This window comes from Mauremys mutica, chromosome 13 (assembly GCF_020497125.1).
Source record: "Mauremys mutica isolate MM-2020 ecotype Southern chromosome 13, ASM2049712v1, whole genome shotgun sequence".
Taxonomy (NCBI): Eukaryota; Metazoa; Chordata; order Testudines; family Geoemydidae; genus Mauremys; species Mauremys mutica.
The window spans coordinates 22,212,008-22,226,676 of NC_059084.1; the positions used below are offsets into that span (position 1 = coordinate 22,212,008).

Here is a 14,669-nt window from a genome sequence, read left to right on the forward strand (position 1 = left end):
AGATTTGGAGTATACTTGTGAGTGCGGAGTCCAGATATTGGCATTTCCATGAAAAATGCTGGAACACTACACATTGTATACTGACATGCAAATAAAGATCTTTGCTTCAAAATTCCTACTCTAGACTGCCATAAGTGCTTACTTCAGCCAGGTATGCAGTCATCTGGACATTTGTATCAACTCAGCAGAATTCAACAGTCAGCGACAATAACATAATTTAGCATGGATCTGAGTACAACCAACCCCACTGTACACTCAACCCTCAAAAGTTGGTTAATGTGGGACAAATACATAAGAGGTAGAAAGTCTTTGTTCAACATAAGAAAAAAGACAAAGCCTTTGCATGTGGCTAGAAATAACACAAAAGAAGAACAAGTCATTTTGAAACGTTGCTCTCCCCAGTGAGCATACTAAGTCGCAGTACTGATAAAACGCACTAAGAACTATGATTTATTGACTTTGGATCCACAGTATTATTTTGATTGTCTCCCCAGGTAGCGCATTACATGCTGTTTCAGATATGGAAGAGGTCATTAGTCAGATCTGGGATCACAGATGAGAAAGAGCTCGCAATATGGCTGTTCCCTGGAATCTGGGAACAGGTATCTGATTTTCAAAGGAATGAGGGCTACACTAGTGAAAAGCATTCTACAGTTAACAAGACATGCATTGTAACAATGGAGTGTTTTAAATCACAGACCAACATAACCAGAGACCTACACAGTGAAGTGTACAGACAGCCTACTGGAAAGATGCCTTTTAATATGGTATTACATAAACCTTACTATGATAATTAATCTTAACCACACACAGAGCATGTGCCCCCTACTCTCACTCCCACACAGTGCTGGAACACCCTCTTGCTAGAACTAAGGCAATAGTAACCATGGTAGTACTCTGATTGCAAGCAGTAGGCTCATAAATACACAGAATAGACCACGTTTACATTTAAAATTGTAATTGTAGCTGATAGCCTAGAAATTTAAAGACACACTAGGCCTATTTAAATCTTAAAGCTTCAGTAAAACGAGAGGGAATCTGAAATATGCAAGCAGCTACACTGTTATACTGAAAAGCCTTCTCTCACAAAAGGGAGCTAAGTATTTAGACTGCAGGTTTTTGAAGCTTACCAGTTGACTGACTGAATCATTTATAACAACTAATCTCACTACACCAGCCTCACTGAGCTTCACTCAACAAGCTAAGCATTTGTTTATGACAGCTAATGTTGCAAGAGGAATCACATGAGCAGGGAATTTTACCTTTAATTATTCGGATGATTTCCAAACATACGTCTTTGGTAGACGCAGTATCTGAAAGAGCCTTTTCAAACGTAATACAGAACAAAACATAACAGATAAATAGGTAGAATGAGTTGGAGTAAATTCTCAGCCTACAGCTGCCCAGAGATATCAACAAGAATGCATTGCTTAGTGGACTTTGCGGTCCAGACTTAGAGCAGCATCTTAGGTTTGCAATCACTGCTGGTCTCACAGCATGTCTCTCTATCAGCCTGCTTTTGCATTTTATTAAAGGGCCTCAATTTCAGAGACTCTGAAAGTGCAGCACAAATGGGGTACTATGTCTATAAACTTGTATAACATGCATGCATGGGTCGGTTTATTTGCATACAAAGGCGTGTGGCCTGCATATATTGTGGGGAAGATTTTCTGAAGCTGTTGGAAAATTTGGCCCCGAAGTTTTAATTATTTATTACATATTTGTTCCTTTGTAATTGTTCAACTTAATACAGCATAACTTGATGAATTTGATTAACACCTACTAGTATGAGGCCTCTGATGGATGATTACCATGATGTCCGCATGATGCAAAGACCATCAAGGTTAGCCAAGGAACTTTATACTAACATCACCCTGATCTAATTGCGAGTGAAATGGAGACAGTGCATTCTCGGTGAGAAGTTAACTATAGAATTTGCTTCCTGCCTCTGTTCAACAAATCTGTTGACTTTCAGGTCATGCTGCGAGGCTTTTGCTGATGAAGGTCTGGTGGGAAGAGTGAATTGGTGGGATGTGAAGAGACCTAATTTTATCGGCTGTTGTAACTAAAATATTTGTACTGGTGTCCAGGATGAAGCACAAGCACACATCACAAGAGTAGAAAATGTAAAATAAACACCAAGTTAACGTTTAATAATGACAATCAGTTCACCTATGTATTTATCATATGCTACTGTTTTGTTTTATTACTGATTGAATATATGTAACTGACTTATACTTCTTGTTAAGAAATGATGAATCACTTCCAGACAGGGGTCTGAGGCCAGTGAAGACTGCACTGTTTAGAGACCTGGGTTAACTAATCCATGTGAGTAGTGAAGGGAAGTCACTAGTTCCTGCTGAAACATAGATTCCAATTCTTTACTTCATGATTTAATGTTTGTGAATAGAAACTGGTAAAGCTAGCTGTAAGTCCCACAACAGCAAGATCTCCTGTGCAACACACCACCTACCTGTGTAAAGTCTATAACATTTTCCAGAACGGTTCCGGCCTGCACGACCTGCTCTCTGATTAGCTGATGCCTTAGATACCGGGACAACCACAAGGCATTCGACTGCTGTTTTTGGATTATAGGCCCGAAGCTTCACAAAGCCACAGTCGATCACAAATGCAATCCCATTAATTGTGATAGATGTCTCAGCAATGTTGGTGGCCACTATCACCTAAACGTATGAGAGAACATAAAGTTATTTTGCGACCTTCCACTTCTATTAGTGTTAAAACCTGCAGTCAGTGCAATAGGGCTCTGATAGGAACAATTTGGAAATAACTCAGTTAAAGAAGCTACATGGAATGCACCTGAGAGCAAAAAGAGATTATACATAGATGAAGCAGTTCACATCACACTAATGAGATATTGACAACTTGAAATCCGTCAATTTTTATGATTTTACAAGCATTTTCCTGTTTAAACTGCTGTTCTCTCCCAACAAAAAACAGGGAAACTGTCAATACAAGGAAAATCATGAAATTGACTATATACAAAGTGCTAACAAATAAAAACTGAAAATGAGAAAAATGTTTCTCTGTAATTTCTCTCTGTTATAATCTCAGGTGTCACTTGTGACAACAACAAAAATGGGGATGGTTGATTTAAGCTAACAGTTTCCCTTTAAAGTTACACTCGTTACCTTTGATGTAAAGAGCTGCAAGAAAATGCTATAGCAGAGTACAGAGAAGTTTAATTTTTAGTTCATCTGAAACAAAAATTAAATCCTCGTCGTTGCTGACCAGTATCAGATTCATGAGCAATCGGGGCAACTTTCCAATTGCTCATCTCCCTCCAACAGCGAGTGAATGATATAGCACTAGTTAAAGCCAAGCAAAGGCAAAAGCTATGACAGCTCACCCCAGGCAGTTCTGCCAATATATCTCAGTTTTAGACATAGGCCTCACCTGAACAGAAAAGCCAATTGTTCCCAATTGCAAGGTAGCTCTGTGATGTGGAAAAGTGTCCATTACAGGCTAACAGGAGTCAAACAAGTTTTAACTAATTTCTTCAGATCCAATTCTAGAGCATTAGCCCAGTGTGCCACCAAGCCTCCTGACACAGTGTCTCAGCTGTATACATTGAAGGAAGAAATCCAATTGGAAAAGTACGCAAGTGCAAAGTACTTTAAAGAAGAGGATGAGAAGCGTGAAGTGAATGCAGAAACACCTGGGGAGCCAGTGCAGAGACTTAAGAATGGAGAAACTGATCAGGTGGATGGAAGGGAAAGATTATTATAGCCATCACATTTTGGGAAGACTGAGAAGCTGGAAGAAATAGAGGGAAGCCAGAAGAGTTTGCAGTAGCTGAACATGAAATGATTCCCTCTATACTGATAGGCAATGATAGCTGGTGCATAAAGACTGCTTAGGGCAAAATCAGAGATTGCTTCATTCTAATGACGGATGGGCAGTATCTACACAATCTATAAAGAGCTATGGAATCCTTCTGGATGACAGGCACTATAGCGGTATTATATATGGCAGCCTTACCTTTCTGACACTGTGTGAAACTCTCTCAAACACTTTCATCTGCTCCGAGGAAGGCAGCCCAGCATACATGGGAAGAACTCGAAGGTGTTTCTTCATCCCAGAGCGAGAAAGGACTCGAGCCTGTTCTATTAGCATAGAAACTATGGTCTCCACCTCCTCCTAGAACCATATCAAACCAGAAAACAGACCAATAGAGATTAAGCCGTAAAATTGCGCAACTCACTCCCAGTTGCATAAGAAAAAGGTGCACACAAAGTTTGTCTCTAGTATCTTGTTACTAGATTGTGAAGAACTTCATATTGCAATCATCCCTCTTCTCTCTTTTATGCTTTGATCAGGAGTGAAATAGTTAACAATACTGACATCTGAACTGCCTTAGCTTCAGATTTTGGACCCAACTGAAATTAATGGCATTTGACTCCTTTCAAAACTTTTGTTTCAGGCTGCCTGCAAACTGAGACAAAACACCACTGCATCAATTAGCTCAGTTTTTCAAAACTTAATTTAGCAACAATAGGGGCTAGATAATTTTTCTTTAAAAAAAGCTTGAAATCTGGAGCACAAGATGTCAGTCACTACGAATAGCACCAATTTGCCTTGCTTCCTTGAGTCAGCCCAATTCAACCCCTAAAAGAAAAGCATGTAAACAATCTAAAAAGAAATAAAATGAGATGTAAATGTTACCCATGGTGCTTTGCTTGTTCCCTTTATTTACATGGTCAGGAAAAGAAATTGCACTAAACAAGAAATTTGACATGCAAGACAGCAACAGGCTTCCTTCACCTGCAACCTTTCCCACTCTTAACACAGGATAGCTAAACCCAGCAGTGAGCAACCTGTGGGCCGCATGCGGCCCATCAGGGTAATCTGATTGCAGGAGGCAAGACATTTTGACGACGATGACCATCCACAGGCATGGCCCCCCACAGCTCCCAGTGGTTAGGGTTAGGGTTCCATTCCCAGCCAATCGGAGGTTAGGGTTAGGGTTGCCTGCAGACGGTCAACGTCAGCAAAATGTCTCGCGGCCTGCAATCAGATTACCCTGATGGGTTACACACGACCCACAGACCGCAGGTGGCTTACACCTGGCTAAACCACCGTTGTTATTATTGTGCATCACAGTACCACCTAGAAGACCCACCTGAGATCAGGGCACCCTTGGTGCTAAGCATTTTACAAACACATGGATAGGACTTGACCACACTTGAAAGTTAATTTCAATGAAGGTAGCATATTAATTTAAAGTACAATAGCTATTCCTGAATAATTCCATTTGTGGACACCTATTCTGCTATTCCTGAATAAATTCATGTGTACATAAACCCCTAGTAAGAGAAAGTCCCTGCCCCAAAGAGCTCATATCTGAAGTAGGAACCTACACTAACAAGGTAGCAATAGTTACTGTACAGTTGTTGGTTTTGTAGTCACGCTGCTCCACAGCACCCATATAGAGTAATAAAAAGCTTGTCAGAAGGGGATTAAAATCTATACAATAGCAGGAATTAAAAAGCAAGTTGGAAAATATTTCTTTATCTGAAGTACCAGCTAGGTTGAAATATTACTGGTCAAGTCATTTTAAAGATATTTAACTTAACTGACACAATCTTACCAACTTAAAACCTTAATAGTCATCACAGTTGGAGTTTCTACTGATTAATGAGGATTTACTAGCATTTTAATAACTTGGTGAGTTAGACTAGTACGTAAAAGTTTTGCATTGTTTCTCCAGACAGTGAGAATGAAAGTGCACAGTAACATCAAAGGACATAACTCACCATAGCACCAAGTGTTTGACTTTGAGAAATCTAATTTACTCTGCAGGTAGGATTTTCAGAAGGGCTCAGCGTTGGCCTAACTCTGCTCCATTCATTTCAGAAATCCCAGTGCCTTAATGGAAGCAGAGTTATACCAAGGATGAGTGCTTTGAAAACTCCAGCATACATCGAAGTAGAGACTTTAAGCAAAAGAGAACAGAGTCCCTTTTGTCTGTACCTGGCCAGTTAGAAATGCCAATATATCTCCATCACTCTCTGTCTGGTGAATTTTCATCACAGTTTCCACAGTTGATTTGACATAATCTGGAACAGGGCTATGGGGGAAAAAAAACAAACAACCAAGACTTAAATACATGAATCAATACAATCTTCTCTCTTTAGTAAGAAAAGAACAAACTGTTAACTTTGCATAGACATTACAAATCAGTCACGTGTTCATTTAATTCATTCTGTATCTTCATTAAATTAACCAGTCAACCCTTGGGCTTTCCTGTATCTCATATCCGCCAAATCAGAAACATCCCATTTGTTCTTCATACTATCATAAGCTTTTACAAAAATGTATGATGCTTTTTATAGTGAAATTATCCATAAAAAGCAATATTTTAAATATTTTTGTTTCCTAACAGATGACAAACGGCTCACTCGGGTGAAATTCTAGTGCAAATACTATGGGCTAAATTTTCAAACAACAGTGAAACTGTTTACTGCAAATGCACTCACAAAGGCTCCTAATTGCCTAAGTCTTGTATGCAAATTTTTTGAAAATCTGGCCACAAGCATTTCCATTTCCTAATATTCTACAGGCTTTATTTTATAGGACCTTTGTAAAATTTGGATATGCTCCCATTTACATGCAGAAAGAGAGTGACATTTTCCCATACTAAATGTGATAACATGTCAAGGCGTGTTTGTACAAATGTGAGTTAGCAGGTACTCAAAGAGGGAGGTGCATAAATTAGAAGGCCCATTTGAACATCTGATCCTAATGGACTGCTATCTGAGTGACTCCACTGATATCAAGGGGCTGCCCGGGTTTCCTTTAGAAACCTTTTCTCCCCCAGAGGTGTGGAACTCACCTGTAAAATTTAGACATTATTAAGAAAAGACTTATTTGTAAGAGGCTAGACACATTTCTTTCAAAGCAAACCGAGGGAAAACCAAAAATCCAGACCCACCAATTTGTCTGTAACTTAGACTGTATGTCTAATCATGGTACCTAGGCCACATTGTGCTCAAGGTGGGGGATGGCCATTAGTTGAATAGGAGATCTTTAGATAAAACCCAAGTGCAGCACAAGTGGCGACGATGCTTAGAAGGTGCAGTAGTTCATCCCCAGCATGGTGCACGAAGACACGGTTACCTAGACTTGAGTGGCAATTCCTTTACTTCTTAGATGTTCTGCTCCTTGCAGTTCATTATTATTACTGTTTCATTTTAAGCATCCCCCAGTAGCACCTGGAGCAAACAGCATTGGGGTGAGGGGTACATAACTCACTAATACATGACAATGTACCGATCACACCCACAGTTCTTTGATCAGCAAAAATGCAAACTGAGCACTGTATACGCATGGGGTAAAAGAGCTGACTGCTGCCATCAGACCTATCCATCCCATTCTGTGGAGGAGAGGGAGCACGAAGCTTCTGCCAGGTTCTCCCATATCCCTTCTGTGGAGGGTGGGGAGGTAAATAATGAAATAACACTGGGCTTGTGCCCTCAAGGGGAGGAGAAGCATGAAGATGCCACTGAGTCCCTGCAGCACTTGTCTGAAGTCTGCTCCAGAGGAGAAGGGAACAGGGGAAGGTTTCTGAAGCCCTTCTCCACTCAAGTCTGCTCCTGATGCTCACAAAATAGGAGAAAAACACATTCAACTGCAAAACAATTTCAGTTTTACAACCTTAATGTGTTGGTACCAAAACCATGTAGGAATATTTTGAAAGCATGACTGAAATCCCCTTAATAACTGAATACCCCCCAGAGAACTCCCCAGACACTAACTAGGTAATCTGAAGTAATAGGTGAATATTTCTCTAGTCACCACTTACAAGGATTAAACAGGAACAGACCTCTGTATGTAAAAAATGTCCACCGGAAATGTTCTCCCTTCCACGGTAAGGATCATGCTGGTATCCTTACTGGGGTCATTGGTCTCATTTTGATTGAAGAAATCTCTAAATTTCTTGATAAAGCAAATAAAAAAAATTCCACTTTAAGTCAGTTTTTGAAAGAACTGAGGCAGACTCTAGAGAATACTGAAGAATGTCAAGTTAATGTCACTTGCATCTTTCATCTTTCCAAATCTGACAATTTGTTATTTTAATAAAATTGAAGTCCTTGTTTTTTAAAAATTAAGGCTAGGGTTTTGGTGCCCAAATCTTATTAAGTCTCAGTGGAAGCTGGGTGTTTAAATCACTTGAGACCCTTTGGAAATCCCTGCCTATAACTCTTTTGTGTAGTTATTATGTGCACACTTTTGTACACCTACAGCTGACCTAACAATTTACACATTCAGTCACAGTAATCAAGCACATGCAGACCATGGATCTCTCTTTTTTAAAATCAGAGTTAAAGTGTTTCAGAAAGGAACTGATTTATATTTATTAAAACATGTTAATTATTAATGGATTAATTTAATATATTAAATTTCTTATATATGTGTTATCAACAAAACATTAAGAACATAAGGGATTCCGTAATTAGTGCAGTTAACTACATCTTAAGGTTTCAAAATATATCCATTTAGTAACAAATGTGTAACAAATATACTGTATATAAATATAATGTATATACTTAGATATAATATATAATATATAAAAATAAATATAAAATATTTAGTCACGTATAAATACATGGCTAATATGTCTCTATCTAACCTACAAGATATTTGAAATTCAACTTTTTTTGATAGTATACAACTCCTCAAAGATTTAATGGAGTATTGTAATGATCTCATACTTTTACAAAACATATTACAATATACATGAAGATTATTACCAAGTATGGCACATTATCGGCACTAACTTAAATTTAAATGCTAAATTAACAATGTATAATTTTTTTTGATGCATTAGTCTCACTTTGTGTTTATTTGCTAATTAGCTAAATTCTATAATTCTCAATGGGCTGTTGAGTTACTAGTGAGAAATAGCAAGGTTCTACTGAAGTAGATAATTTAATAATCTTACATTTTTAATAATCAATGATTGCGTCAATTTGTCATCACCAATATAGGGCTTAAGTCTTTTGGTTTTATTTGACAGGAAACAAGCTAGATTAAGCAGCAGGAACATCTTTAAATAAAAACAGCCATTTAGGAAAGAAATAGCCACAAATACATGACAGAAACTGATTCATATTAAAATAACGCTCCAAAAAATGAGCTTACATAACAAACAAAACTGCAAAGAAATAGAAACACAGCAATCTCATTACTTGTAGGTTCTTTTTGCCCATCACCACCATTCAGACAATTCTGCAGATAAGCAGACCATGTAGGATGAGATGTCTTTACTGCTAGAAGTGAAACTTCCACTTGAGCTCACTTAATTTTTAAAACAAACTCATAAACTGTACCTCTGCATCCAGTGTGGCTGATGCTACGATCACTCGAAGATCCCCTCGTTTCTTCTGAATCTAAGACAAACAGTAAGAAATTAACGGAGAAAAGCCACTCACTCAGGAATGATTAACAGACGTGAGATGTCCTACAACATCCTGACCATCATTAACTCTTAGTTACAAATACTTAACAAGCCACAAGACAACTGAATGAGTTAAAGCTCATCCAGCAAGGACTGTGCAAGACTCTTTTTTCAAACACTGGGATAGGCTAACTGGTGCCTGTTCCAGAATGATCTCGGTAATCCTATTCCTCATGCCAGAGAAATCAGGCAAAAGTATCTCCAAGGATACCAGTCACTTCATACCAGATCGCTCTTAGGGAAGCACTATCAGCGGCTACCGAAACATACTTACTTTACGCCCATGTGGGATAAAAGAAAAGAGGAGTTATGTGTTGCGGAGGCAACAGGGTGGAACCTGAGCGCCAGCTGGGGAAGGCGGAAGGCTGTGTATAAAGAAAGGGTTTAGCCCAATAGATGCATTATAAACCTTGGCTCATGAAACTTTTCCCAACAGGGCCACCAAGCCGTGCAGCAGGATTAATGGTGAAAATCAAAACAAAAACTAAAAAGGGAAGCTAGTGAGGAATAACCTTTTTTAACAAACCGATGGCAATGTCTGTATACAGGGTTCTTTCATGGGCTTCATCCAGCATGAGGACACTGTTAAAGCAGAAAGACAAGGTTTCAATAATCAGATCTGATTGCCTTTGGAACCAAGACATCTGTCTCAAAATCCCTACACTTTCAGAGAAGTGCCTGGAATTTTAGGCACATCACTCATTAAAGTCAAAGTATGTTTGTAACTAAAGTCCTCTCAAAAACAGAGGGAAATGCAGCAAATTACCAGTGATAACATTTTAATTTACTAACCATAACACCAGGCATTACAAGCAGGGATAGGCAAGCTTCTTTTGCCTAATTTTAAACCTTCTTGAATATCATGGGTTTGAAAGTTTACTCAGATGTTACTATTCACATTCTATTTAAGTGAGATTGTGGAGAGAAGAAGGGCAGAGAGAGAAAAAACAATCCTGTGTAGGTGTGTGGGGAGGAAGAATAAAGATTGAAACGTGGAATGAAATGGGGAGGGAAAAAAACAGGAGGGGGAAATAGAACACATTCTGTATATTAAGCATCATCAAGGCCAGCTAATTTTTTGAAGAGGTGCAAAAGGATAGAAGAAATTCCCTCAATACACAATACAGACTTTCCTGGAGCTAGGGATTTTGTTTGTTTTTAGTGATAATCCTGAGGGGAAACGTGTGTCTAAATTAGCAGACAAAATGATTTGCAAACTAATTTAGCAAACCCAAATAAGAGTGAGAAGTTAACAGAACAGCAAATTCCATGAGATTCATTTATGTCTACTAATAAAGCCATTGCATCCAAAGATGCTTCTCAACAACATCATCAACATTTATTTTTTTCATTAGGGATGTGGTCTGCTGCTTTTCCTCTTTTGATTTTGGTTTTCATTTACACCATCTTCTCAGTAGCTCAGTTTATGCAGTGAAAGTGCAGTTCTGCTCTGAAAAGTCACTATATTAAAAACTGCAGCTCTTTATTCAACCAGCCAAAACAAGTGTTTACTCTTGTTGACCCTGCAGAGCCAGCACAGCTATAAAAGCATGAGATGTATTCCATTCTGGTTTGTGGATAATAAAGATTAACTAAATTTTGGTCGCAAATTATTGTTACTGATGCACAGGCTGCAATGAATCCAGCTTGACTTTCAGATTGTGTCTGCAGGGATGGCAGTAAGGAAAAAAAATGATTTGAGCTGAAAGAGACTAAAAAAACCCCAAACCCTACACTGAATTCTACCACTGCCTCCCTACCCACCCACAGAAACTTTTTCAAGTACAGCCTCGTTGTGAGGTAGGTGTTTTCCCTTTCTACTATAAACCTCATTTTCCAGGGGGCTTATTTCTTGACTCTGCTTAAATGTCTCTGGACTGAAACAAAATGCTCAGAATTGTACTTATGCCAAGTCTTTGTTTCATGCACTCCCCTGAATTTAGTGTAGCATATGCTACAGTACGCAAACTTCCTCCCACAGCTCTGCTGCTGGTTCTTGACCTCTTGAAACAGGCGCTAAGTGGTGCTGTGTTGCGTAGTGGTTCTGTGAGGCAGCGATTCAGATACGAGTGAGGGTGCATCTGTCCAATGGCTGCTTGTGACCATAGTCAGAGGAGCAAATGTTCAACTTTAAATGAACAAAAGCAAACCCTCCACTGGGCTAGGTTACCCAGGTTTACTTGGTTACCTTAGAAATCTTCCATTGGTGGGGCACTGTTTGCATGTAAATTATTTCCTATAATTCCCTAATAAGGCTGACATTCAAATGCCAAGATCAGCTTCAGTCTTTGGGATGTTTATTAACTGCATTTTACCGGAGAAAAATTCAGACATTTGCTATGGATCTGCCAGTCATCAGCGAGGATCTGCTCCAGTAACATGTCTTTACCTGTATCTCGTTAATAGTGGGTCAGCCATCATCTCCCTCACCAGCATCCCATCGGTCAGAAACTAAAATCAAACACCAAGAAAAATGAGTCATCTATAACCTACCTCCAGGAACAAGCGCAGCTGAATAGGCTATTTATATTACCTGTTTGTAAGAAACTAACAAGTATTCTGGATTACAAAATTCTATTTATTTTGCCTTTGACTCATTTTCTATGTGCCTTTCAATCTCTACAGTGTCAGCTTGTGCTTCTGAACGCTAGTACTGAAAAATAGTAAGAGCTACAAGTACAGGACGCCAAATCAATCCAAGTATAAGCAGATCAAATTTGTGTAAGAAATTCTTATTTAATTTTTTAATAAATTCACTTAGTTCTTGTGCAAAAACATGGACTGACAGCACTAAAGACAGCAGTTTCTCATTCTGGCCTGCCATCATGCCTCAACCTGCTTTAAAGAATGTCACATGTCAAGTGAAAAGGTTCTTCATTCTCTGTGCCCGCTCAGTCTTCGGCACCTCTAAGGAAACTGCTTAACAAGTGTCAGGTAGCTCAGATCAGAATACAGATGTTTTGTGATATGGACATTTTCCTCTTATTACCTATTGAAACCACCATCTTTTCACAAAAACCTCTGAGCGGCCAAGAGATAACAATAATTTCTAGCTACTCAAGACTTAGAAACAAAACCTTTTCAGTTTACTCATGAGTCGGACACGGCCCTGAGCTAGATATGAACTGATGACTGAGGTGAAAGGCTTCATATTTCTCCCCTTACCAATCCCATAAGCACACAAGTACTAAAAAATATTTAAGAACCATTTTGTAAATGCACATCTTCCCATTGTTTTATATTGCTTTTTAAAATTACTTTGAATTAGTCACGCTTTTGACAATAAAGGTAAAGTATTAGATAAATCCTATTCACTGTTATTATTCCACAGAAAATAAAGCAAATGCTCTTCTCCACATAGCACAAATAATTTCAATATTTCCCAATGTGATAACAATAAAGCTGTGAGGGGGAAAGCTACAGCCCACATGAAGTCACCTTCAGCTAATTCGTTCATTCTCTCAATCTAATTTTATCTTTAAGGTGGCTAGGATAGCCTAGCTTCAATTCATTGCAGCCCTTCCTTTTCACTTCACTGGTATCTCGGGTTACACTAGAACTGGACCAATATCTGATTATAACCACCTTGAAAAGCTCCTTTGGGTTTAGAGTGGTGGCGGCTGGTATTAGCAGAATAGAACATAATGTTCCATTCATTTTATTAAGATTTAAATAACCATTTAAACATTTTAAACATATGCAAACACACAAAGAGGGTAGAATCAAGAACCTTAAATAAGATGACAAAGTCCTTAACAAAAAAGCAAAGTCCTTAGGAAAAAAATACAAAATTAAGACTGAAAATTCAAGTTATATCTCTTAAAAAAAAAAAACTCCTTTCAATGAACTAACCCATCATCCCAGAAATTAGGATTATAATAAAGCACTATACCACTTCCTTTATTAAACTTTAAAAATATTGAAGGCAGTGTGACTAATGACTGTGGCAGGGACCTGGGAGCCTGTTCCTCATTCTTCTACTGACCCACTGTATTATTCTGTGCAATTCACCATTCTGTGCCTCAGTTTCACCATATGCAAAATGGGTATAGTACTATCTATCCCACTCATTGGGTGTTACAAAGCTTAGTTAATGTTCACAAATGCGCTTTGAGAGCTTCGGCTAACCGTTTCAGGATACCGGCACTCTGCTTAAGTTTCACCTTAATTCTTGTAGCCTGTGGGTCCGTGCAGTCATCAAATCGAATACAATATCCAACTTCGTGACCCAGCACTGCGCCCCTTTCTTCAGCCACTCGGCCTGCAACCTAAGAGAAGAGAGGTCTTGCAATGCAACAGAAACAGTACAATGGAAATCTGTTGTAAACCACCTCCTTTTCAAAGCCTTGTTTGGGAGTGGGGGGTCGGAAACGTGGAGTGTGAAAATACTGTTGTTTGCGCTGATTCCACTGGACTCAAATTCTACTCTGTATAGAAATATGTTCTGAACAAACATTCTGTAGTTACTTTAAAAAACATTAGGATTAAATTTTTTTTTTTTAAACAGGACATTTCAGTTTTTCCAAAAGAAATTATTAGAACACCAGATGAAAAAAACAGGATATATGGTCATTTTACTTGTAGATAACAGTGAAATCAACAACAAACAGATCAGTTTCACTCTGCTTTTGCTTGAGAAAGCTATGGAGCTATCTTCTGTGATAGAGAACTCAAACGGAAAACATGGGAAAGAGACTGCCCCTCAAGACAGACAGAAAGCTGAGGGAAGGACAGAGTAACAAACACACAGCCCATTGCCAAAGCTTGGAGGCAGAGGCTTCCTAAACCACCTTGCAGCAGACAGGGCACAAAAAAGATTTTATTAGATTATTTTAGTTTGAATAATTTAGCACTTCTAGTGGGAAAAACAGGGAAAGGGGAGTCAGAAATCCACGGTTTGATTATCAGGCCTATGCACTTTGGTAACTGCGCTGCTAATCAAAACACAATCTTTCTCCAGTAATTACAGCATTCACTATCAAATTCAAAATAAAGGCACTAAAGAATGGAGGGAAAACAACCTCCACTAACCAAAAAAACCACACTTGAATATTTGAAACTGAATTTTTAAAAGTTATTTCAATAGACTGTGCATGAATTCAAGTCAGATGGCCATGAAACAGGAACAAGTTATCACTTGCAAAATCATATGCACATGGACAGCATCTTTACTGTCTTTTTCTGCGAG

General features: G+C 38.6%; 1 protein-coding gene across 3 annotated transcripts in view; it reads right to left on the reverse strand.

The window, feature by feature from the left end:
- The window catches only part of DHX35 (DEAH-box helicase 35), a 48,737-nt gene that overhangs the window by 23,460 nt on the left and 10,608 nt on the right, over window positions 1-14,669 (reverse strand). For all 3 annotated transcript variants that reach the window (XM_044985586.1, XM_044985587.1, XM_044985588.1), the window contains exons 5-12: window positions 13,645-13,749; window positions 11,871-11,932; window positions 9,994-10,063; window positions 9,354-9,413; window positions 7,847-7,959; window positions 5,995-6,091; window positions 4,003-4,161; window positions 2,474-2,684 (exon numbers count right to left, since the gene is read on the reverse strand). In XM_044985586.1, the coding sequence (XP_044841521.1) occupies window positions 2,474-2,684; window positions 4,003-4,161; window positions 5,995-6,091; window positions 7,847-7,959; window positions 9,354-9,413; window positions 9,994-10,063; window positions 11,871-11,932; window positions 13,645-13,749 (877 nt within the window). The remainder of the gene's footprint in view (window positions 1-2,473; window positions 2,685-4,002; window positions 4,162-5,994; window positions 6,092-7,846; window positions 7,960-9,353; window positions 9,414-9,993; window positions 10,064-11,870; window positions 11,933-13,644; window positions 13,750-14,669) is intronic.